At 37.5% G+C, this 23,680-nt stretch overlaps 1 protein-coding gene across 8 annotated transcripts in view; it reads right to left on the bottom strand.

Annotated features, from left to right (window-relative positions):
- Positions 1-366: 366 nt before the first annotated feature.
- SPAG6 (sperm associated antigen 6) overlaps positions 367-23,680 on the bottom strand; it is a 34,026-nt gene continuing 10,712 nt past the window's right edge. For 6 of the 8 annotated variants that reach the window (XM_054060116.1, XM_054060118.1, XM_054060120.1 and 3 more), the window contains 8 exons: positions 20,447-20,630; positions 13,550-13,755; positions 12,521-12,694; positions 10,394-10,546; positions 7,867-8,058; positions 6,882-6,998; positions 4,014-4,159; positions 367-1,831 (listed from right to left, as the gene is read on the bottom strand). In XM_054060116.1, the coding sequence (XP_053916091.1) occupies positions 1,765-1,831; positions 4,014-4,159; positions 6,882-6,998; positions 7,867-8,058; positions 10,394-10,546; positions 12,521-12,694; positions 13,550-13,755; positions 20,447-20,630 (1,239 nt within the window). In that variant the 3' untranslated portion in view covers positions 367-1,764. Of the gene's footprint in view, positions 1,832-4,013; positions 4,160-4,844; positions 4,963-6,881; positions 6,999-7,866; positions 8,059-10,393; positions 10,547-12,520; positions 12,695-13,549; positions 13,756-20,446; positions 20,631-23,680 lie in introns of those variants that run through there. The other 2 variants (XM_054060123.1, XM_054060124.1) reach the window with 2 other exon arrangements.

Genomic DNA, 23,680 nt, shown 5'->3' with positions numbered 1-23,680 from the left:
AAGCTAGTCAGTTCCAAGGCTTTTCACTCTGATGTGGGCTAAGGGAAGAACCCAGCTGGTGTGGTTTCTATACCAGCATTCATAACACCAACAGTTTCCATCTCGGTTAGGCTCCATACAGCAAGGCACTGTGCATCCCCTGCTCCTCCTGAAGAGCGAAGTCTGAGAGCACAAAGTACCTCACAGGAGGAGCACAACCCTCTGTACAATTAAACCTTAACACAAGATAACCCATCGATGTTTCTGTGAACTGTTGAAAAATATGCTGACAAGAATAAAAGAAAACAGTCATTTGGAATTTGGCAGAGAAAAGCCACTCTAAATAATTTCCAACTGCAATAAGTGTTTGCTCCTGTTTTATGAGTAATAGAAGAGACTATCTCTGGTTTGTAAACTCATTCAGTTAATAAGTTTAAGAAAGTAGACAAGTTTCTCTCCTGAGGGGGTTTTCAAATATTGTCTTTCCTTGCAGCTGCCAGTATTTCAACATCCCGTTTCAGAAACACTGTTTGTTACTCTTCGGCGGGAAAAAAAAGAAAGAAAGAAAAAAAAACCCTGCTGCATATAAGGAAAAGAAAAATGGTTAGAAGAACAAAAAATGGTAAGTGACATTTACATATTAGGGAATACAAAAGGGTTGTATGCTGCTCCCTGCTGCTACAGTACACCAGAAAAGTAAGCAGAACATAGAAGTCTTCTCACTCTACATAAGAAGGCAAAAATATTTCCAGGATGTTCTACAAACAAGCAAGAGCTCATAACTCAAATAACTTCCACGTCAATATGATCCGCAACTTCAAGACTACGTTCTAACTGTGTTTCAACTCAATTCAGCAGCAATTTCGGCTCCTAAAGAATAAGTATTGAGCAGCCTTAGTCCCACCACTCAGATCAGTGGGACTCAAGTATCCTCAGGTTTCCTCTGAACGTGCTCAGAACTTTCCTAACAGTGTTTCTGCAGCCAGGCAATTCTCTCTTCTGAGCCACACAAATTTGCTGCTGATACAAACAGAGCTGAACCTCCCAGTGTCCCTCCCTTTGTGCCTGTGGAAGCTCTAAGTTCACTCTGTCCTTTCCAAGAGGAACAGCGATGCATACACCAAACAGTCTATTCCTCCTTCCATACACAGTGAATCTGCCTTAATTAAGAAGACTTTTACAGAAGATACATTATGTGCAATGCCAGGACCACCACATCATATTACACAGAATTCAGCCCTTCTATCATCATCAAAACTGATTATTTCTTTATTCAGCAGCTACTACCATGTTTGGAGGTGTAAAATCACATCACTTGACTTTCTGAAAGGTAGCAGGAGAAGATATCTCAGTGCAGAATGGATTCCATAATTAGAAAAAGCACAGGGGCCAGCTTTTTCCCCCTCATCAAGCTTGGGAAGCTCTAAACAATACGCAAAGGCAAAAAGGGAAAATGGTTACAGTACTGAGAGGCTAAAATTTGAATGAGATAATAACAAACCTTTCTTGTGGAAGGAAAAGGAAATGACTGATTCTAAAAAAGCTTCTGTGATAAATCATCACCCCTGCATGAAATTCCATCCATATAGGCAGCAATATCTGCTAGCAATGTTAGAGAAAAACAAAAGCTTAGCAACAAGTTAGAAAGAACAAAATATAGCTTGTTGGAATTGCTGAGCTCTTTCAGTAGTTCAAACAGCAGAAGGAGACCTCAGAATCAAGAATTTCAATAGCTGTATTTGTATTACAATCATAAAGGCACACATGAAATACGGCTTTAAAAGTTCAGAAAACTGGATGGTAATTTTCCACCCTTTCCAGAAGTGTCTCAGGATATCCAGGGGAATAATACCTGAAAGAGAAACATTTTGTGCATTAGACTACAAGACATGTTCTGTGCTAAGTAGTAAAACACTATTCATATTTTATTGATCCTAGCATTAAACCCTGGACAAGGAATTCTACTGTTATTCCCCTATGATTGTTTAAGAGCCTGCTTTTTGACTTAAGTTATCATTTATACTTGGAAGTCAGGTTTTCAAAAATACATTTAGCTTGTTTTAGGGCATGTAGGTAAGCGCTAGTTTTTAGATAGGTTCAGCAGCCATAAGCATTGTCTTTACTGAGAAATGTAGATGTTAACTTCTTTTGAAATTATAGCCCTTAATAAAAAAGCATGGGTTTACACAGAACCATCGGCTGCCAGGCGACAATAGTCTACTGCTGTTAGTCAAGCACACACCCCAAAGCTAATGTGACGTCTACATCAATGCAAGAGACATTGATTCTGGAACAAAAAAATTTATCACAATGACCTTCTGTCTCTAATGCCAACTCAAGGACGGAGATTATCCAATCGGTTTTCATTAGAGTAGGACTCTATGGTGCCATTATTGTCCTGCTGTCATTCAGTTGGTTTTCCACAATGGACCAACTACATGCTTCCAATATGCAAGCATCACCAACGCTGCATTTAGTTCTTGTTTTCCAGGTTAAGAGTATCTGAAATGTATTCCTGTATTATTCTAAAAACCTACATCTCAGTACATTTCTGGTTTTGCAGGCATGTAAATTTTCATCTCTAAGCCCTGGAAGCTTTATATATATAGAGAGAGGAAGACACTTCCATGTAATATATGCCTGAAATATATTCAAGCAGAAATCACCAATGTTTTCACACTGAAGGAAGATCCATTTACCTCGTTGATTTTCATTTGATGGATGATTTCTGCATAATGTTATTCTTTCTAAAACTCATACTAGTTCTCTGATTGTAAAGCTGTTTTCAATGCATTATTATATTCAGTCTGTAAACAGCCTAAAATAACAGGTCTCCAGGACATGCCCAGAGCTGGAGTGTACTATAGCAGCCGTGCCTGGGGCAGCACACCCAACATCAGGCAGGAGCACAAAGAGGCAAGTTGGAGATGCTCGAAGGGGCCCTTTTCATCACTACATCTCAGCCTACATGAGTAACTTTGTTTCATTTACAGAAAGAAATAAATAGCTGTAACAAAGAAAAAGTAATTATATCCAGAAAAGCCTAAGCAAATGCCCTCTTTCCCTCTTAAGTATTAGCTGAAGAATAAAGTTTCTTTGTGATTTTGCTTTTAACCATTTGACAGCCACTGGCTTTTCCTTGTGGTGACAAGCAGGACTTCATTTTGTGTGACTTAGTTTGTAGCTACTATTAGCTGAAGAACTCTGTTGCTATAATTAAAATTGATAGTGCAGATTTTCAGAGCCTGTAGAGGGAGTGCACACATCCATTTGATGTGTTGATGGAGTGAAGGACTGGTAAATGGATATCTAGAATCTAGGAGGGCATTTCTCTCATTATTACAATTTAGGATGGTGACATTTTGACTGTAAGCTATTTAATAGTGTTTCTGTATTCATTAAGGGCAAAGTTCAACTTGGCAGACAGCTGGTGTATGGTCCTTTTATATAACACTTAAGCCTCATGATGAGGCTGGGGGAGGAAGGGCAGCTGTGGGCAGAGCAACTGTGCAGGAGAGCCTCTGCACCCTCTGTACATCAGAGGAAGTTTCAAAGGAGCCTCTGAATACACTGGTTCAGACAGACTCTTAGGGAAGAGTCACCAAAGTCACCAAAGATTCACCAATACCTGTATTTTGGAGCTTGAGTAATCCGTAAATAAGTTACCAAGATAAACTAAACTTCCCACAGACATTCATTAATACAAGAGCGGTTGTGCTGAAGCCTTGCCTATCAGCATAGTGCAGGACTGACTTTTCTTCACAGTTTCCTGCAAGAGCCTGATTATTTTGGCTTTGTTTACAGACAAAGAAATTTGATTCAAAAGAACAATCATAAAAGAGAAGGTGCTCAGAAGTATGTGTCTAGCAGTTGTGTTACCACTGGGACAGCTAACCAAACGTTATACTGCTTTATTAAAAACAAAATTCATGTAGAAGTTAAATTAATATTTTAAATGCTTGCTTTGTGTTGTTCCTCTGAAAAACACCTAACAAAGGTATAAGTTTGAATTTTCTAAATTTCATTTTCCCTACCTTACTACTTCCTCTGGATAGCAGCTGTTAATAGTGTTGATATATTCCTGAAGAAGTGACCCAGGTTCTGCTTTTATTTCTTGAATCTTTTTAAGTCCCCCAGTTGTTACAAAGAGACGGCGTGCTTTGCTGTCATGTGGTAACACCTACACACAGAAAAGTACATTAAAAAAAAGAATATTTTCTTTCAAAGGAATCCGCATGCTACTAGGTTCAAATATTGCTTATCTGTTTTTAATTCAGAGGACAGATAAAATGGAACATCAGAGGTACAACATCTATGATGACTGTTGTATTTTAACACTGAGTTGTACAGGGAAAAAAAATCACAAACCAGCCCTTTATACTTATAACATAATTTAATGTGTAGATTAATATATAACATATAAAAATAGCAAACTGAACATTTCTCTTTAAGTAAATAATATTTCTTGAATTATTCCTACAGAGACAATAAGATTGTGGAGATCAAATAGATAATAAAAAAGAACACTAACATGGAATAACAACAGCATCTGTTCCACTTAAGCCAAGTTATTCAGGTCTTTTATGTCAATTCCCACAGTTTAATTGTAGAGCAGAATTTTATATCATTATAATGATCTAGTATAGATTCATGCTTGAAAACAATACTGAGAATTGTGGCAAGTGAACAATGAAGCCTTGAAGCATTACATGCTACTATTAGATTCCTAGATATTAAAATCCTACAACACACTGTGTAGCCATGGAAGCCTTTTACAAACACACACACACACACACACACACAAAGCAAAAATGTGAAGTTTCTGCAGCCAAAGGGGATGAGAAGCAGAAATGATCAGACAATACATTCTGTGCTCCCTGAGTGATGCCAATATGCAGCTCTGTCCAGAGGATGGGAGGGAGGGACGTGGGGGCTGGGCCAGGCGAGGGAGAATGACAGCATGTAGTCCATAGGCCCACAGGGCTGCAATAATATTAAAAAAAAGGGTGGTGAGAAAGAAGGAAAGATAATGCAAGACGTCAGCTGCATCTGATGGTTTTAAAACCAACTCTGCGAGTTATGTACTACAAGGGGAAAAGCATTTTGTGAGCCTTCACTTTGGTCAGACAAATCAAGCCATAAATTTGACTGTTATCTCAGTGTAAAACAAGATCCTGGAAGGAGGAAGGGATTGCCTAAAAGGATGAAGGAAAATAAGGACAAGATTTCTGGTATGCATATAGGCAAATCACCTTCATTTCTCTGCTCCCTGTAAGCTGTACAAAATCAACAGACAAGTAAAGAAAAAAATAAAGGAGCATAGAGACTTCTCCCTACTATATGCCTCACAGAAATGTTAAGAACAACCATGACCATTTTGTCAGGGTAACTGAAAAGATAGCTTTTTCCATTTAACTCCCACAACAAGAACTGCCAAGGAGGAACTAGCAAAAGGACAGGATATGGCCCTTTCCTTGCCTTCCTCCTCCACACTGTGACTCCCTCGCTGGACAAGACAGCAGAAAACTCTCATGGAAGAGGCCCTAAAGACAGACAGCACCTCTGAGACATAGTCCCTTCCCTGAGTCCAAACTGAGACAGCACAGTATTGTACAGACCCTGAAAAGGATAATGCTAATCTGACACACTCCAGCACCAAGAACGGATAGCACCTCACTCTGAAGCACAGCTCAGAAATAAGGCTCTTACTGTGCTACAAATAAACCCACAGAAGTAATACACCACAGCTCTAACAGTGGGAAATTCTCAGCCTGGGGTATAGGAGAGAAAACTGTTTTACTGCAGAGAACTTAATTTTAAATGTGCACTTCAGAAGTGTCAGACGCATACAGATTGTTTAATACAAAGTAGGAGAAGAAGAAAACATCAGCTGATACGAAAGGTACAAGACCACTTCAACAGCAAACAAAATCCAAAATTACACACTGGGTAACCAGCTCCTAAGCACTCAGCTCATTAATAGCTGCAGTCAGCACACAGAAGCAAATGGCACTGGATTCTGTGCAAATCTTTAATCTTTGTACTGACTTAGCAAGAAGACAGGACAAACCTAAATGTGGCAGTATATCAGGAATCTGCAACAACAACAGTAGTGCTCCCACATCTGTGATAATCAGAACTGAATATCAAGGATATTCTTCTTGGTCATTTCCAGAAGGAACATCTCACCAAGACAGCCAGGTACCTCCTGCTAACAGATTACACTGCATAAAAGATAGTCTATAGTTAAGCAGGATTCCCAACAGCTGGTGAACATTACAGACACTGGAAACCTCCTGATTAACTAGCAATTACTTAAATAATTTGAAATATTTTTATTAAATTGTATCATTTTTTGCACGCTGTGCTCAAATCCACAATGTAATTAACAACAAATCGTTTCAAATTTTAAAAGTAATGAGAAAATATTTGGGATTTTTACACTTACTCAGTTGAGAGTGAAAATTAATGAAGAAAGAAGTGGTGAAGCCTTTATGCTCTAGATTATCTTAAAATGCCTGACTTTAAGTCATTCCTGTACAGACTGCTTGTACTTCATCTAAGACAGGAATTCATGTGATACATTAGCTCAATGGAAATACTTGCATGTTAGTTAATTTTCCACTTATTCCACAATAATCTCACAAGGCAAGGAATTAAAAAGCACCTTTCTTATAAGCAAATGTTCTCCTAATCTTAGGATAGCAGGTAGCAGATAAAACAGTATCAAGCTTTATCAGACAAAAGAACAGGATGGTCCAAACTGCTTCTGCAGGGGATGCTCAAGGATCCTGAGAAAACAACTGAGACTTTCTTCAGAGAGACTCACCTTTGGAAAGATAGTTTCCTTGCTAAATGAAAAACAATTACCATATCATTCATCAGGCAGGGCCTTTTCTTACCTTGCTAAACTGCCCAACAATATATTTCATAATATTGAGAGGAGCATCATGCAGCAACGATTCAAGTGCTGGAAGATGTGTGCATTTCTGAAGGATATTCTTTAAGGCTTTTTTAGTCTATTGAAATACAAAATAAAATTCCTATAGTAAGTCATCAACAAAAACAAGAACTCATGTTATATATCACTGAAGTCTGACCAAAAAAACAAATTGATCAGAATTCTCAGAGCATTTTCTGAATAAAAAATATGATATCTATCAGGTCACTTAATGAAGAATCAATTTTCTACTTATATATATTAACCTCAAAACCTACATTCATATTACATTATCTACGGTCAAAGTAATGGCAATTTTCCTTTGACTACAATGGAAGCAGGAGTAGACCATTTCAGTAAACTGAAGTAATATAATAAGAAAGCTAAATCAAAACACATTTCAAAAGATGGTATTTTAGAAGCGGCTAACTGGGAGAGTCTGTTGGTCTGGAATAGCAAAGTGCACTAACATCCAGGCAGGGAGGGAAAGAGAGAGTGAAACAGTTGTACCTCAGTGCTTAGTTTCTGAAAACAGACTCAATGTTGGCTGCTACAAGCAGTAACAACCTTCTTGGGTAGGATTATAGGTACAGCTAATTTGGCCTGGATATTTTGGTGACCACTGAAAATGACTATATAAAACTCATTTTATAGATCTGGAACATTATACTTCAGCAGAATCTTTATGAGCACAGTACAACATGGGAGACCATGTCCTGCCATATTATACTCCTCACTCAGTTCATTTACTGTCTCTCAAAAATACGCTTTACCCAACTGCAACTCTATGGCCAGTCCTAACAAGACACTCAGCCTGTGGATACCCTACACCCAGGAAATCTGTGACTCAATGAACATCAATAACAGCACAGACCATTTAGTAGTTCTGAAGCACTTACACACGTTGATTACAATAAATATACCGCAGATACTACAAATATACTTGCTTTCATTTGAAGATCTTCTGAACTGTTTGTATTCAGATACATAGCAAGCAGTGTGGGTAGCACATTTGCTGCAGCAACAGCATGTGCATGCTCAGGAGTATGTCTTCCAATAAGTCCCAAGGCCCAAGCAGCTGCTGCCTTAATATGATCTTCATGTTCTTCTATAAGGCAGACACACAGTGGTGGTATTCCCTGTAGCAGTAATCAAAAGCACAACCTTTACAAATCTACACCAGGGAATGACAACTTGAAACTGATACAGATTGTTAGAAAAGTTTCTCTATTTACACTCTTCTCCTAAAGTAAGCTATAAGAGAATATGAGCTAGTGGTGTCATAGCTTTACATTATCATGGATAACAAGAATTTTTAACAAATCTTAATAAATCTAGTTAAAGAACTAGAGAAATTCAATGTTCTAAGTCAAGAAGGCAGTTTGAGCTTACATATAAATTTAAGGGATAAAAGGAACACATTACATAATTCAGGCTGTACTAACAGTAAAGGCTTCACTTCTATCAGACTGAAAATAAAATAACTTGAGTGTTTATGAATCTTTGAAAGAAGTTGAAGACCAGAAGGGCTCAATGACCGAGTTTTTTTTGAATCCACAGCACTAAATTTCAACTTGACAACCTCTTCTTGAGTCCAGCAGCTCACGTCTGACTCATCCAATCAGTTCCTGAAAGGTTTCAGCTCTTGATCTGAAGACACCAAGAGATGGAGAATACCTCGCTCACATCCAGCTCTTATTGAAGTTCTTCTCATTCATGGTCAGTATTTATCCTTTCTCCAATGGATTATGGAACTACTTAGTAGCTGGTATTTTATGCCAGGATACTTCAGTAGGAACCATTTCATGCTTTCATGCTGCTTTAGGTTAGGCGATTCTACTAAACCTCTAACTAGAAACCCTTTTTCTCTATCCCATGATTTATTCTTTAGTCTTTGCTGCACACTCCTCAGGTTTTTTTTCAAGATCCTTTTCAAATACAGAACACAGAACTATATGCAGTAATACTACAGATAAACTTCTCTTTTCCAGTAATGCTTCATTTTCCTCTCAAATTTTCACAAAGGACTTAACTGTCTTTTTTTTTTTTTTGACCACTGCACTGCAGCAGAAGACAACAATGAAGTGCTTGTCCAATATGACCCCAAAAATAATTTTTCAGAATTCATCCTTTCCAGGATACAGTACCGCTGAGTGAAGCTATCACTTTACTTTACATCTTAACATCATAGATGTGTAACTGCATGCGGTTATGCCACAGGGCATTACTTTCAAATGGTGCCTGCTTACCAAGTCCTGTCCTCAACAGGATATAACTCCCCATATGCTTAGCTTCTCCTAAAGCAAATCATTTATAAATTGGGGTTTGGGTTTATTTGGATTTCTTTTGTAGATCATTCATTAAAATATTTAATTCCATCACAGTTTGCATAGATCCCTACACTGCATTCACATTCAGTTATTGTAGCAACAATTACTACTCTTCAAAAATTTACCACTTAGCTGCTTCCTCACTAACTTAATCCTGTATTCATCCCACTTAATGTCAAGTACTCAATGGCAGGAGCACATGTGCTCTAGGCATTCCTGAAAGCAGAGAGACAGACATATCCAGAGAAGAAAAGGTTCCACAGAGGGCAAAGAAAAAGTGGGTATTTCTTTAGCTTTCAAAGGCAGAAGAGCATTTTTTATCACTCCTACCTTCCCTGCACACTTATTGATGCTATGTTGTAGCAATTTCCATTTTTTAACTTACATTCCTACTAGAAGATATTTCTATTCCTCCATTTTTGTTGTTTTCACACATACACTATATTTTACTTGACTGACATAGTGTGAAAATGGGCCAGCAATGCTCAGTGAAATTATTTACTTCCTCCTGTCATTAGTTAGAATTATTCACATCAGAATACACCAAGCACTAATCTCACCTATTGAAAATTGCAGATTCTCTCCCTTCTGTATCACTGCCCAGCAGAATGTATTTAAAACTGAAAACATACAGCTTATCTCATTGGAAATGTCACTTGCACAACTGAATCAAGCCTTACTACTGAGGTCTTTTCAAGTCTCAACATTTCTTCTGCAAGACTACTCTGGTTGTACTAGCAGAGTCATGCTAGTGCAATGAAGAACAAGCCATTAAACGTTCTTGTTTCAAAAACGGTTTTGATGTAGCCACAAATATTCATTTTAAGCGGAAACAGACCAGAGAAATCCACTGACTTCTTTTCTGCACCCATGCAATTGCAACACTGAAAAAATCGCATACTGTAATAAAAATGGATGCTCACAAATTAATCCAGGACATTTCATAGAAGGTTCAACTTCATAAAGACACACTTTGATCACATTACAATTTCAGCCACAGCAAGCAGCAATATTAGGAGAAAGTGCATTTGCCAACAGCAAGTATATAATTCTGTCACAAAATACAGTCTCTGCCCGTGTTAATTTGTATCTCTCTCAGAATAACACTGAAGAATTATAGGAAGACAATAAAGTGATAGCTAACCTTGGAGACAATCACTGCCATTGACAGGTTCTCCGAATGAGCTGCTACATAACCAAGTGTCATGATGCCAGGCAGTCTGACAGTCCCTCTGCAGCTGCCAATACAATCAATCACAGCGGCAACTCCACCTGCATTTACTATAAGCTGTGAAAGCTAAAAAGATAAACAGAAGAGATTAGATACTGTGGAGTAGCAACAGGCATAAAGCACTACATTAGACAAGACTTTAAATGTATTGTTCCGGATTTACGAAATAAATCTGGAATAAGAGTGATGTATCATACAGACTCTTGGGCACTAAGTGCAGCATTGAAGTTCTCAGGAACGAATCTGTTTTGCTACTCTGTTTTTTATTGACTTTGCTGCAAGGAGATCAGGACTCTGAATTCCTGATGCTGTGTAGCATATAATGTCGTATTCTCAACTCCATTAGTATACACCAAAGAAATGTGCAAATGACAGCCTAAATACATGAATGCCCTTGAAGGCACACCTATTGAGCCAGATATTCCTTCATACTAGTGCCCACTCATTCCCAAGCCAACATCCTATGTCCTGTGCAAGGACAGAGGGAAAGGCCCACTCCTCCGCTTGCCTACATTCTAGACAACCACTGAAGCATAAAAACCTTTGTAGATCCCCCCACTGAACATGAAGCCAAAGACAAAATAATTTCATATTATGATTATTTTCTTCTGTCTTGATAGTTATGTCCCATTTTCCCCAGATATTCAAAAAAAAAAAAAAGAAACACGTTCTTAAAAGTCAAAATTAAATTAACAAAAACAAGGCGTGTGGATTTCCAATCTAGTTGACTTCTATAAACATGAAATCCACCTTTGTATTAGAGCCTTTAAAACGGGATTGCTTTGTTCATTAAATAGTTAAATAAATTTGAAGTTATTACTTAGGAAAAAATGATCACACAATTGTGAACTGCAGCCAATGACAACCGAGTCCTACACCTGGGCACAGCCACATGTGCTTGGATGCACAAAGCACACGCCCCGGTGCTGTGACCTTCAGGCCCCACTGTATATGTAGATAGAGACCCAAGATCCAAAAGCCGCAACACTCACGTGACTGAGACAGTCAGCTCCTCTAGAAATATCACTTGCCAATCTGTCTCTCCTGCAACTTGTGTTGAGTTCCTCAGAGATGGACAGAGATCACTGTCACTCTGAAGTCAAATGTGGATTGTGACTTCCTATTGGGATCACCAAGATACTTTCTATGGCTCCTTTGGAGAGCTGTTGGAATGGCCAGTTCCCCCTACAAGAAGGAGCCTGTGCCAGCAGCACTTCTGACTTTACCTGCAGTCTTGTGAGTTTGACAGTGATATTACCTCGATAGTGACAATTTCTTCACTTTTTTGAGAAAAGTGCTCAAGAGGTGCAGAGAGAATGCAAGAAATGTGACAAGACTTCAACCTTTAAATCACTAGCATGCTAAAGAAACAGCACAATATTCACATTTAAACACTTCTGAGTTCTTAAGCTAATATCATGATTTTGAAATAGCTGCACTCAGTGTTAGCATGTTCCACAAATACATCGCTTGTATTTCATTCCAGAGTCATATTTAGAGCCTTTTAATTATCTCCATAGTCTGACAGATAACATAGTTATAATTATTTGGTTTTCCTATTTGTTTTCTATTGACTTTGCCAAACATCCCCACCTTCCTGAATCAATTATTGGCAAAACAACTGCAAATGCTGAGACTCAAATTACAAACTCAAGCTAATAAAAGAAACTATCATCAGTTTAATAGTTATAGGATGATCTTGCCATTTATTAGCTGGTATCATGACTTCTGTAAGGCTTTTCTCATTATATTTTGAATATCTAGGACTGACAATACTGTCAGCCTAAAACTCCTTCTCTGCATTCCATCTTACGGAATGAAGTAGCTAGGTATACATTAGGTGATTCCCAGTTTCCTAGCTCAATTCATATTCAATACACATCTCATAATATCAGCAAGCATTTCCATATTTTTCCAATGAACATGCCAAACAGCTATTTGCCCTCTCTTTCAAAAAGCAAATGACAGAATAATCCTGTATTTTATTTAAAGTGTAAAACCTAATGATATGACCTTGTATTTGCATTTTCAAGGTTTTACCTCAGGCGTATGCTTTGCTATCTCTCTAATTAAAGTTGCACCATTTTTCTTGACATATTCATCTGAGTCCTTCAGGCATGTGAGCACAACTGGGAAAATTTCTGCTTCAACCACCAACTCTGCAAGATCCACTGAATGCTTTGCTATTTGGCTTAGAGCTGACAGCACCTGACGCTAGTAAATAAAAATTGTTATAAAATCAATAGTATACAAACATCCCACAACATACACTCCTCCTGCACACAAAAATCTATTGCATCAAGGAAAACAAAGCAGGATAGGGAAAACAATTACAGCTATTTTACAATTCACTGAGTCAATTCATGCACGAATATAATGGCACAGAACATTCGCTGATTCCTGAATAAAAGTTTCTCCTTTGTTTTATCCCTTTCAAGCTTGCTATGTTTTAAAAAAGAAATATATATACGCCATTTAAAACTGTAATTTTAAAAATGAGTGTATTATAGAGACTGTATCTTTAATTGCACAAGTTTAGTCTGTCAGACCTGATATTAAAGAAATTTATCTATTTGTTTGAAGCAGCATTTTTATGTTGGCTTAGTAAGACCAAAAAATTATATTAAGAAACAATTTTTTTGTCAATTTAAACTCTCGTGATTAAACCTTCATTAACAGCTATTCACATCAGATAGTATATTCTAAAATACAATAACACATTTAGTATTAACTAGTTTATAGTATAATCTTCAGTATGCACAACCTTTTTTTAACTGAATTGTGCAGATTTTATCCATTAAAAAAATCTGTTGCGTTCTTCATATACTATATAATTCGAAAAAAACCCATACTATTCACTTTAAAGATTAGTTTAATTGTTCCTCGCAGTGCAGCAATTTTATCCAGTAGCTGTGAATATGTTCAAAAGTCTTTGTCACTATGTAGTTACATTTCGTTAATGCCAAAAATAAGAGCTTCCTAAACAAATACGCAGATCAGTGTCTTTGATTCAATATCAAGTAATGACTGGTATAATGGAGATTAAAAAAAAATAATTTTTAAATGTACCTTCAGTTTAGCATCGGGGTTCAGGATCATCTGAGCTAAGTGAGCGATAGCTCCTGCATCCACTACTGTCTGTGCTAACTCTGGAGAATGCTTTGAAATATCACTGAGAGTTGAAGCAGCAATCCTTTTTAAAGCAATTTCTGGCTCCTGGATACAGAGCACTAAAAGAGGAACAGCTCCTGCATCCACCACAGCTTGTGACAGTTCTGTAGGTCCAAGGAAAGTAATTAAGTGAGTATGGGTGACTGACCCTTGTGCAAGCCATTTTTCACCCTGACAGATACAGCAAAGGAAAAAGGGGAGGGTGTAGTTCACTGTCTCAACATCTGCATTTCAAATCAGCCCTCCTGGTTTCATAAACCGTGTGGACCAATCCACAACTGAAAAGAATGCAGGTCAATAGATGGACCCCCATTTACATGCACACATTTGAGGTAGATTAGGCTGAAATGGTTTGTTATTCTGTTTTCTTTTCTTTTTTTAAAGTAAGCAGATGTCAGCTGTTTAAATCCTGGCTATTCTACACTGATCAATAGGAAAGCATTTTATGCATGGCTAACAACAACACAGAAAGCCAAAGTACCAAAATTTTACCAACCACCTAATTAGAGAGCATTTTACTCTCTTTAAATGATAAGCAGATATTAGCATAGATCAAATGCCAAAAACAGAAATACAAAAATACATACAAAAAAGATTTATCTTACATAAAAGATTGGAAAAATGGAACTTGCTGATCAAAACTAGGTTTTGCTACAATACACAGGACAAGACAGAATTTATTCTTTAATTACATGAAAATGTTATCGTACACAATTACACAAATGAGAAATATCATCAGTGGGATATTGTGTGTCTGAGATTGGTACAATATCCTTAACTAACTGCACCTAAAATTAAAAAAAGAAAAAAATCTAAGCACATGATTAGCTGACATGGACAAAAATTACACTATTAGAAATTCATTAGCTGTCTCCATGTATGCAGCATTCATCACAGTCCTAAAATAAGAATTACTAGATATCAGAAGAAAAAATTATACTATAACCAAGCCGTGCTATTTTAAAATCGTGTTGAAAAAGTGATAAAAATCATGGGGGATTCAATAATCTATTAGGTTCTTAGAACAGTTTTGCTACACCTTATTATGCATATCCACTATTATCTTTAACATTTATCTTGACTTACAGTACCATGGCAACATATGGCTGTTGTATTTCAAGACTATAACTTAGCTTTTGATTTATAGTCCATCCATAAAGAGATTTTCATACTAAGAAAAATATAGCATACTTCATTAAATATACATAGCCTAATACAGTTTTTCTCTAAATCTGTAAGTCATGTCATCATTACATTGTTAATATACAAATAATGTTCCTGAACAGATTTGTTTTCAATTAGTGAGTTATAGCCACACACGCCAATACAGGTGATAAGTCAAATATTTACTGTATGCTATTTTATTATATAATATTTTAAAGAAAATATAAGTATTATCTCACAAAATTATAATAAATAATGCAGTGATTTTAAAACTAATATAAAATTAACCCTTCAAGGTTCACTTCCCAAATAATTAATTGACTGAAAATGTAGAGTGTATACCCTCCAAATACATACAAATCATAAGAGTTCAACAAAACCCAAATCCTATATCTTCAGTTTAAAAAATCTGAAATTAAATATACCTGAAACGTATTTGAAAACAAACCTGAAAACTACCTCATCAGTATAAGTGGTATAAGCTACATTCAGCTTTTCACTGAAAAAGCCATACTTGATTTCTTCAAATTGTATTTTGATGCTGCACATTGACCAATGCTGACCAACAGCCTAGATTAATCCATCCGCCATCTCAGAAGCAACTTCAGAGCAACCAACTCACTTCCCTGCAGTCTGCTAGGAGATACTAATATCAGGAAAATCATATCAAGAGGGACAGGATACTGCTAGAATAATGGGTTTCTTTGATGCTTTATGAGCTGAAATCACAAAAAAAGTAACCATAAAAGTTATATCAAAAGAGCAAACTAAATCTGATTCAATTTATATCAGATCTTGCTGTTACAAGTCCGATATAATTTAAATACTGATGATTACTGTTGATCATAGTTAATTAAGTGGTTGTTCTTCCAGTGGTGTTTATAAGGATTTTGGCTAATAATACATAGAGGGCTCAATCACGTGTCAAAAGACAGACAAGCGGTAAACAGACTGCCAGAAAAACAGGAAAGCTGAGACAAGGACAAAAGAAAATATAGTGTTTTCCATCACATTCCCCTGCAAAACCAGCTATAAAACTATGATTCTAAATATTAATCATTCTATGATAACTATAGGTCTTTTTTTCTCAAAAAGAGACTCAATTAATGTTCCCACTTGGTTGAACATCTTTAATTCAGGCTACGCACAAAAGGATTCACAAAACTTTGCTATTCAATTATAAAACACAGGGACATGTGAAAGAAAATGAAGGTAGAGGAAGAGTTAGAAGGAGAAAATACAGTTCTCAAGAAGAAATTTTTAAAAACAAATATTCAGACAAAGAAATTAACAGAGGTGGAACAAATTACAACACTTTTCTCTACACTGCATTATAAGGAAAAAGGCAAGATCACTAGCTGAAGAGGAGAAAAGCAGCAGAGAAAAACTAATGTATTAACCTCACTCGATTCCACAGAAAGTTATGAAAACCTTGGGCTTGGAACTTCAAGGAACTTCAAGGCTTGATACAGCTCAAGGAACCCTGTCCAACTACGTGATTATAAAGTAGGACTTCCCTCTGTGGGAGTAAAGGTAGGAACTATTAATTCTACATGTGCTCAGAGGTAAGAGAACCAAGACTCAAAATCCACCACAAATTAGTTGCTTTTGTCCAGAACAACATGAGGAAGATTTTAGCCAATGCAAATACTGCAGACAGGAAGACAGACTCACATGGAGGCAGAAGAAAGACTGATAAAGATTTAAGTTGTCCCCAGTTCAACTAGAAGTTGTACAAGAGTTGTACTGATTTGTCCCAATACTAAAGTACTCATCTGGGACTAAGAAAGTAATTCAAAGTTAAGGCCTAGCCATGAGTTTACATGATCAGAACGAGTGGAAAGTAAACAAAGAGGCATCAATAAAACCCTGGCTACATATCCACTGAGATCAATACTAAGTCTTACAGGATTCATCTAAACTGGTTTAAGGTGTTACCAAAAAAAAAAATCCATACTAACATCATGATGTTGGCAATAATAGTATAGGTAAAAAAAAAAAGATTAGGGAGAAAAGATTAAGGAGGAAAAGTGAATGTTCAGGTAGTCCCCAGAGAAGGACAGTCAGCTCTGAACAAACGCCATGTCAATATGGTGGAGCAGCAGCAAAACCGTTGCTTGGAAGCAATGCAAGTTTCAGTTCAGACCAGAGTTCTCAAACAGACCCTGCTGTGGTGGCAGGTGCATCCACAGGAAACAACAAAGTTAGACCCAAGCAGTCACCAATACCGTATTTTTCTGAGGACTGTGTGATCATGTTGCCCAGAGAACTTGTGGATGCTCCATCCCTGAAGGTGTTCAAGGCCAGGTTGGATGAGGCTTTGACCAACTTTATCTAGTGGAAGGTGTACCCGTCCATGGCAGAGGAGTTGGAGCTGGATGATCTTAAAGGTCCTTTCTGACCCAAACCATTCTATGATTCTATGTCATGGCCACACTGGATCCTCAAAAGTAGTCCAAAGACTGCACTTCAAAAATCACAGGTTTATGCAGATTCCTACAACCACTGAGGTAAAGATTCCACTGGAACCAGTGGGAAAACTTTTCATCAGGAAAAGGACGGAAGTCATTAATTACAGGGCAAGCTTAGATCCTGGAATATGACAAAGTTACTGCTAGACTCAAATCACTTAAGAGCTAAGCAACTTAGTCTAACCTTGTAGCTGACCCTGCTTTGAGCAAGAAGCTGGACTAGAGATGTCCTGAAGTCCTTTCAAAGCGGAGCTATCCTGTGATCCTAGGAGTACCACTGTATAATAGAAAATGAGCATAATTCCCCTCTCAGCAACATGCTTGAGTATAAATAGTATTGTTCAGTTTTGCTTTCCTACCAATTTACAATATGCTGAAGCATGTATGAGATTATTCATAAATTACACCTTTTTCTGCAGGCAAAGTAAATGGAAAGGTAAGTTATTTGCATAATTAAAACACAAGAACTTTGCAGTTTAAAAGTAACTGAATATGGCCTAAGTAAAAATTTACAAAACACTTTTCATGCACCCAATGGTATTTTGATAGTATTTGAAACAACTTACGCTTATTTTCAAATACCAATAGTAGAAGTAACAAATGGGAAAAATTACAGCACACCGATCTGCACACGATGGAGTAAGATCAATATCTGAAATTCATCTCAAAGGGATCTTCAAGAAAGAGTAGAACTGCAAGAGCTGTTCCTAAATTTTGGAATCTGACCTGGCAAGATTTCTAGTATCTTGAGATATCATGAGACATCTGTCTTGACCTAAAATCTCACAGGCCTTCTGGAGACATCTGTTCATAACAGAACCGCATTTTAAGAGATCGTTGTATGGAGACACTAAGGAACTTGCTAACCAGAGAATGCTCTCATCAGAAAAAAAAAAAAAAAAAAAGACTTGATTTCTTAAAATGGAAATATTTTCATGGGAACAGACACCACAGTTCCTAGAGAGCAGCTTTACCAGGTCATGGATGGAATTTCTGATTAAAAGCAGAAAGATCTTCCCATTGCAAAACAGTTATCCTCAAATGCTGGGAGCCTTTGTGTGCATTCAGGGAGACACAGAGGTTCACATCCTGCCTAAGACAGATCAGGACTTTAATCTGTCTCCTCCCTACATCCCAGACATATGTCCCAATTATTGAACTTTTCTTGCTGGGGCATTTAAGCCTCCCTACCCACCAGTCTTTTCTGAAGAGAAAAATAAAATCTTGTCTTAATGTTGTCCCAGTTTGGAATTGAAATAATTTTTGAAACTGAAAAACCTTTTGTGGGTGGGGAAAACCACTTCACACCCAACTCTAAAAATAGAGTTTAAGCTGCAATATGTGTCCACAGACAGTTAATAACAGAAAATCATAACTGTTGAATTTTGTCAACACAAGTATGTGAGTCTAATCCAGAGTTTCTTGAACAGTAAACACCAGATGTTGATGAAAACAGGTCCCTCTAATCTTTGCATCCCATCTCCAGCAATATCCTGTTGCAAAGGCATGCTTGTAGGAGTGTAAGAAACATACCATGCACAGTGATCTTTCTTCAGTATAACTCCCCTACTTTCAGTAATCATTTTAGAAACTTCCTGTGACTGTGTTATAGAAGAAGGTAAATCCCCTGAATTTGCCTTAGCTAGGTAAAGGAAGAACAGGTTTTTTCACATTTGTTTTGTTTAGGGTTTTTTTTTTTAAACTGACTACATCTCGTAATCTGTCTGCATCCTGATTTTTGCAGCTTCATAGCACTCACAATTTCAACCTAATTTCTGAAAATGCTGTTCTTATTGCTGGCAGTAATTGACACTATACATGCACCCATTTACTGTCAATGAATAAACAATTCACACCATGGAATAAAAAAATTGTGCAAGAAGTTTGTTGTTTCCGATACCCCCACATCACCTCCATCTTTGCAAAGAATGTCATCACAGAGCAAACTGGATCACCCTAAAGATCAGCCAGCATTCATGTAGTGAATAGCATGAAGGGCAACTGAAGTGAGTCAATATTGATTCACTGACATAACAAAACTACAGAAATGTTTATGCTAAGCCACACGCTTACACTATACACATTTATACAAAGGAGCACTTTCAAATAACACTTAAACAAATATCTTTGGAAGGAACAATTATTTTCCACCAACCCAGGTGGGATTCAGACCTGGTGACCAAAAGATAAAAGAACTTTAGCACACAGAGGTTCCCCAAGAATGAATTTGAGCCCAGAAAAAGCAGACTCTTAGGAAGGTGCTGACAACTTTGTCCCAGCAAGCTAACCCTCTCTCCAAGTGGGAAGGGAAAATCCCCAATGCCTTCTGCAGTCCAACACTCTGTATTGATTAAAAAAAGAAAGAAAACCACTTCCAAATTCAGTCTACATACACTTTAGAGTCAAAACCAAACATAAATGCATGAGTTAATGTTACGATCCTACAACAAGTTTAAATAATGCGAACACAAGCCATTTCTCCCACCCTTTCCAGCCAGCAGTTTCTTCCCTCAGTTCTTTCATTCACAGCTCTTAACTTTTACTTGAACTATATAACTAGCAGGTGAAAGAATTATCAGCCACATGGATCAGCTTTTAAATAGGAACATGACACTGCCAGCGAGTTACAGAACTGCTTGTGACACAGCAGAGAACTGCTTGGTATCAGATTCCTAGGATCTATTCCTGACTCTCAGAGTGTGGTCTATTGGCTAATGGTAACCTAGTGCAATGAATTTGGCACACTGATCCTGCAGGCTGTAAGCTGAATGAAACTTGGTCCTGCCTAGGCTTCTCCATTTTACTACGTATATAAAGTAAGAACTGATGTCAAGCAAAAGAAACTTTGTTCCATGGTAACACACAATACATAAAGATGCTGAAATTTCTTCCTGAAGGAGAATAAAGCAGATTGTCATTTCCTGGCCACAGGCCCAATACATCTCCTGTTATAACACCTCTCCTAACCAGGTATTGCTGGTGTCCAATATGCCACTTTCAGACAGGTATAGTTAGAGCAGGTTTTTATTCCAAATTTAAAATTCTCTAACAGTAGAGAAGAAAAAGCATCTTGTTCTATTTATGAACATTACAATAATGCAATCTGCTAAAACTCTTACATAACACTAAGCTGAAAGATAACACATATGAAACCTGTTACCTGAATTGTGTCGGGCAATGTACGTAAGTGCCCAAGATGCAGCTTCTTTGACTCCAGGGTCAAAATCTTCTAAGCAAATCACAAGCATTTCCAGTGCTCCACACTGAACTATTGCCTGAGCTAGCTGTGGAGAATGTTTACCAACTGCTCTTAGCACAAATGCAGCTGCTTTCTTGTAGAAACGCTATAAAAAACAGAAAGAAAAATAAAACAGCTTTTACTAACATTAAGTAGTTCAAAGCTTCATACAGTGCAGACTTGTGTAAGTAAGACTTTTTTAGTAGCAGCAATATCTCATACAGATCCAAATCAGGACCACCAAAGATCACACAGTGAACCTTATAGTCCTTTTCTGAAACTGCTTGTGATCAAAAATTTGCAGTAAGTGCATAAACAAACAGAAAAAATGAGCAGGCTAAGAGGATATGGAGAAAAGATAATAGTCTAGATAAGTCTGTTTGTTTAAGTGAGTAGTGAATGACAGAGCTGCAAAAACAACAGCTCTTAACATACTTGGCCAGATTACACAGGTTATGCAGGGCAAGCTCCTAAAATAATTCTACCCATCTGTGACACTTACAAGGTTTCACAGTTTCTAATGTATATACCCTCACAACATCTCTATGACAAAACATAGTTTGCAAATAGGAAACAAGGCACAGAGAACTAGATCCACCAAAACGATTTATGATTTGAATCTTGAAATGCCTAAATACTGCCTGAGCCCACAGCCAAGATCCTGAAAACCTGTCCCACCAAACACCCGACATTGGATGACCCTCGGTTTTGACAAGGCAGCCTGCAATTCTACTCCTGCTTGTACCCAGAAACACCTCATTTGGAAAATGACTAAGTAGCTCAACACCTCTGATTTCAAATCAGACCAAATCCAAGCACTTGTCTCAGTACTACCCGTCTCCCTCAGTGCTGGATCAAATACATGTTTTGAGCATATGTATAATGTATGATGCTGCGCACATCATGAGGTTCCAGGTAAACTACAGTGGTGGTTGTCATTTCTTCTAAACACACAGTTAAAGACCTCCCCCAAAAGTCACATTTCATTCTCCTGCAGTTTCATAACCATCACTGGGATGTGGGAGCTGAAGGTTAAATTTCTTCCCTTGCCTTAGAGTTTCAGAACCCAAAGCCCAGTTAAAGCACTCTGGGCACAGACAACTGTGTTAAGTGAAAGACAGTTCAACTCCCTCTTGAAGCCACCATGCAGCAATGAACACAAGATTCATTGGGACACAAATAATCTATTGCTACATCCACGTGCCCAGAGGCTGCTCTCCAGCCTGGCAGTTGACAGACCAGTCCAACCAACTAGAGCTAAAGGGCTGTCTGTGTGCCCAATGACTTTAACCTCATTCCAAGATGCTTGAGTCTCCCCTGCTCTGCACAGGGAGCCTAGGCATGTAAGAGTACTCAATTCCTACTGTCAAGGTATGCAAAACCTTAACAATACAGAGCCCACATCCCTTTTGGATCAAGTCCAGAGAAACAAAGAACGACGTGAACGCTTTTGTGCACCCTGTGAGGTGCCCAAACACCTCTGAAAGTCTCATCTAAAGCACTAAGGCAAAAGAGGAGTATCAGCAATGATTCCACACTCCCTGCTGTCTAAGTGACACAGTGTACAATGTCCATCTACATAAACTCCTCTTCCCTCAAAGCACATGGTTTTGTGCTACCCCCTAAACCATGTGTGGCACTGCTCAGCAGTTTGATGGCTGGCATTGGATAAAACCACATCAGAGCACGTTAACGATTAAAGAGCACAGTGACCTTAGAGTGCTCAAACACATGCCCTGACCCTACTTAAGTTTACCAGTACTGATAGAATTCCTGAATGTCAAAAATCCAGTCTTCTGAGTTAAGGCCTACAAGCAGGTACAGTAAAAATAATCTACAAGCAAACACCAAACATTGTTTAGGGAGAACAGAAGTTAAGGGAAATAGTACAGACAAATGGTTGAATCCCTGGATAATGCAACTTACTCTAAGTTTTGCTGAACTTTAAGGAGTTCTTCTTGTTTACACCAGTCTACGTCTGTGCAAATATGGTCATGTTTTTTCTGTTAAGTAATTATGCTCCTGGCAAAGAAGAACCCTTCTTTGTTTTTATTATTCAAAACACATTTATTTACAAGTAAACCGTATTCATAGGCACAGTCATAACACACTGTAAAACTGTATTTTGCTCAGTTTAATTACAAAAAACATTTATCTGCAATGTCACCCTGCAACTGTTCTCCATAAATCATTAGAATCAGTATTTATTTATTGTGTGCTCAAAGAATCTCCTCTTTATATATAGATGTTGATACACAAAGAGTAAGTGGAATGGAAACATATTTGGGTTGGGTTTTTTTTGCCTATGGGAAGTAACAAACTGCATCTATTGCTAAACTCTGCATGAACTGGATAATGAGTTTCCTTCTCTTGCCCTCAGTCACCAAGCCATAGCAAGCTTTCCATGACCTCACACTAATCTTGCTGCTGCCCCAAGTGATTCTGAATTACAACCATCTTGATGTAATGACAGCACAGGCAGCAACATGGAAGAGATAAATCAGGGTACTCAAGCTAATTTAGCAAGGGCTTTGAGTTGCAGCAGGGAGTAGCTTCCAACTCAAAATAAGAGGATAGAGAGTTTTATTCCCCTTCTTCCCTTAAAAATAGAGACAAAATACCCAAGATGGTTATAAATTTGTCTAAATAAAATCTCCACTTTCTTTCCATACTATACCAGTATCTTGACATCTAGGGGGGTATTTCGGCCTTTTTTTTTATACTAATTGTATAGGCAATGACCAGATACATACAAAAAAATATCCACTGAGCATTTACATTTACGTTTTCTTCAAAGACTGAAAATGAAAATATGTAGTTTTTCAAATTACATTTAACACACTTAAATCTTAGCCGTCTCTTTCTTTTTCCAGTTATTAGGAACCTTATTTGAAAGTTCTTCTGTTAACCTAGGTTAGGATCTCTGGAAAAATCAAGGCTGAAATGCAAAACCTGAAGAAAAATGTCAATAAGGAAAAACAAGAGACCACACAATATATTCGCACTGCAATCATGACAACTTTTTGTTGTTGTGTTTTTTTTGACAAATATGAATATGAAAACAGTATAGTTTCCTCTGTGAATGGTTTGATATTCCTCTTGATACAGATTCCAAAAAGGCTATGTAAGGAGATAGTAAACATTTCATTACAGAAG

Source organism: Cuculus canorus, chromosome 2, assembly GCF_017976375.1.
Source record: "Cuculus canorus isolate bCucCan1 chromosome 2, bCucCan1.pri, whole genome shotgun sequence".
NCBI classification, from domain to species: Eukaryota; Metazoa; Chordata; class Aves; order Cuculiformes; family Cuculidae; genus Cuculus; species Cuculus canorus.
The sequence above is the reverse complement of the archived record's forward strand: the minus strand, read 5'-3'. Positions and strand labels throughout refer to the sequence as shown.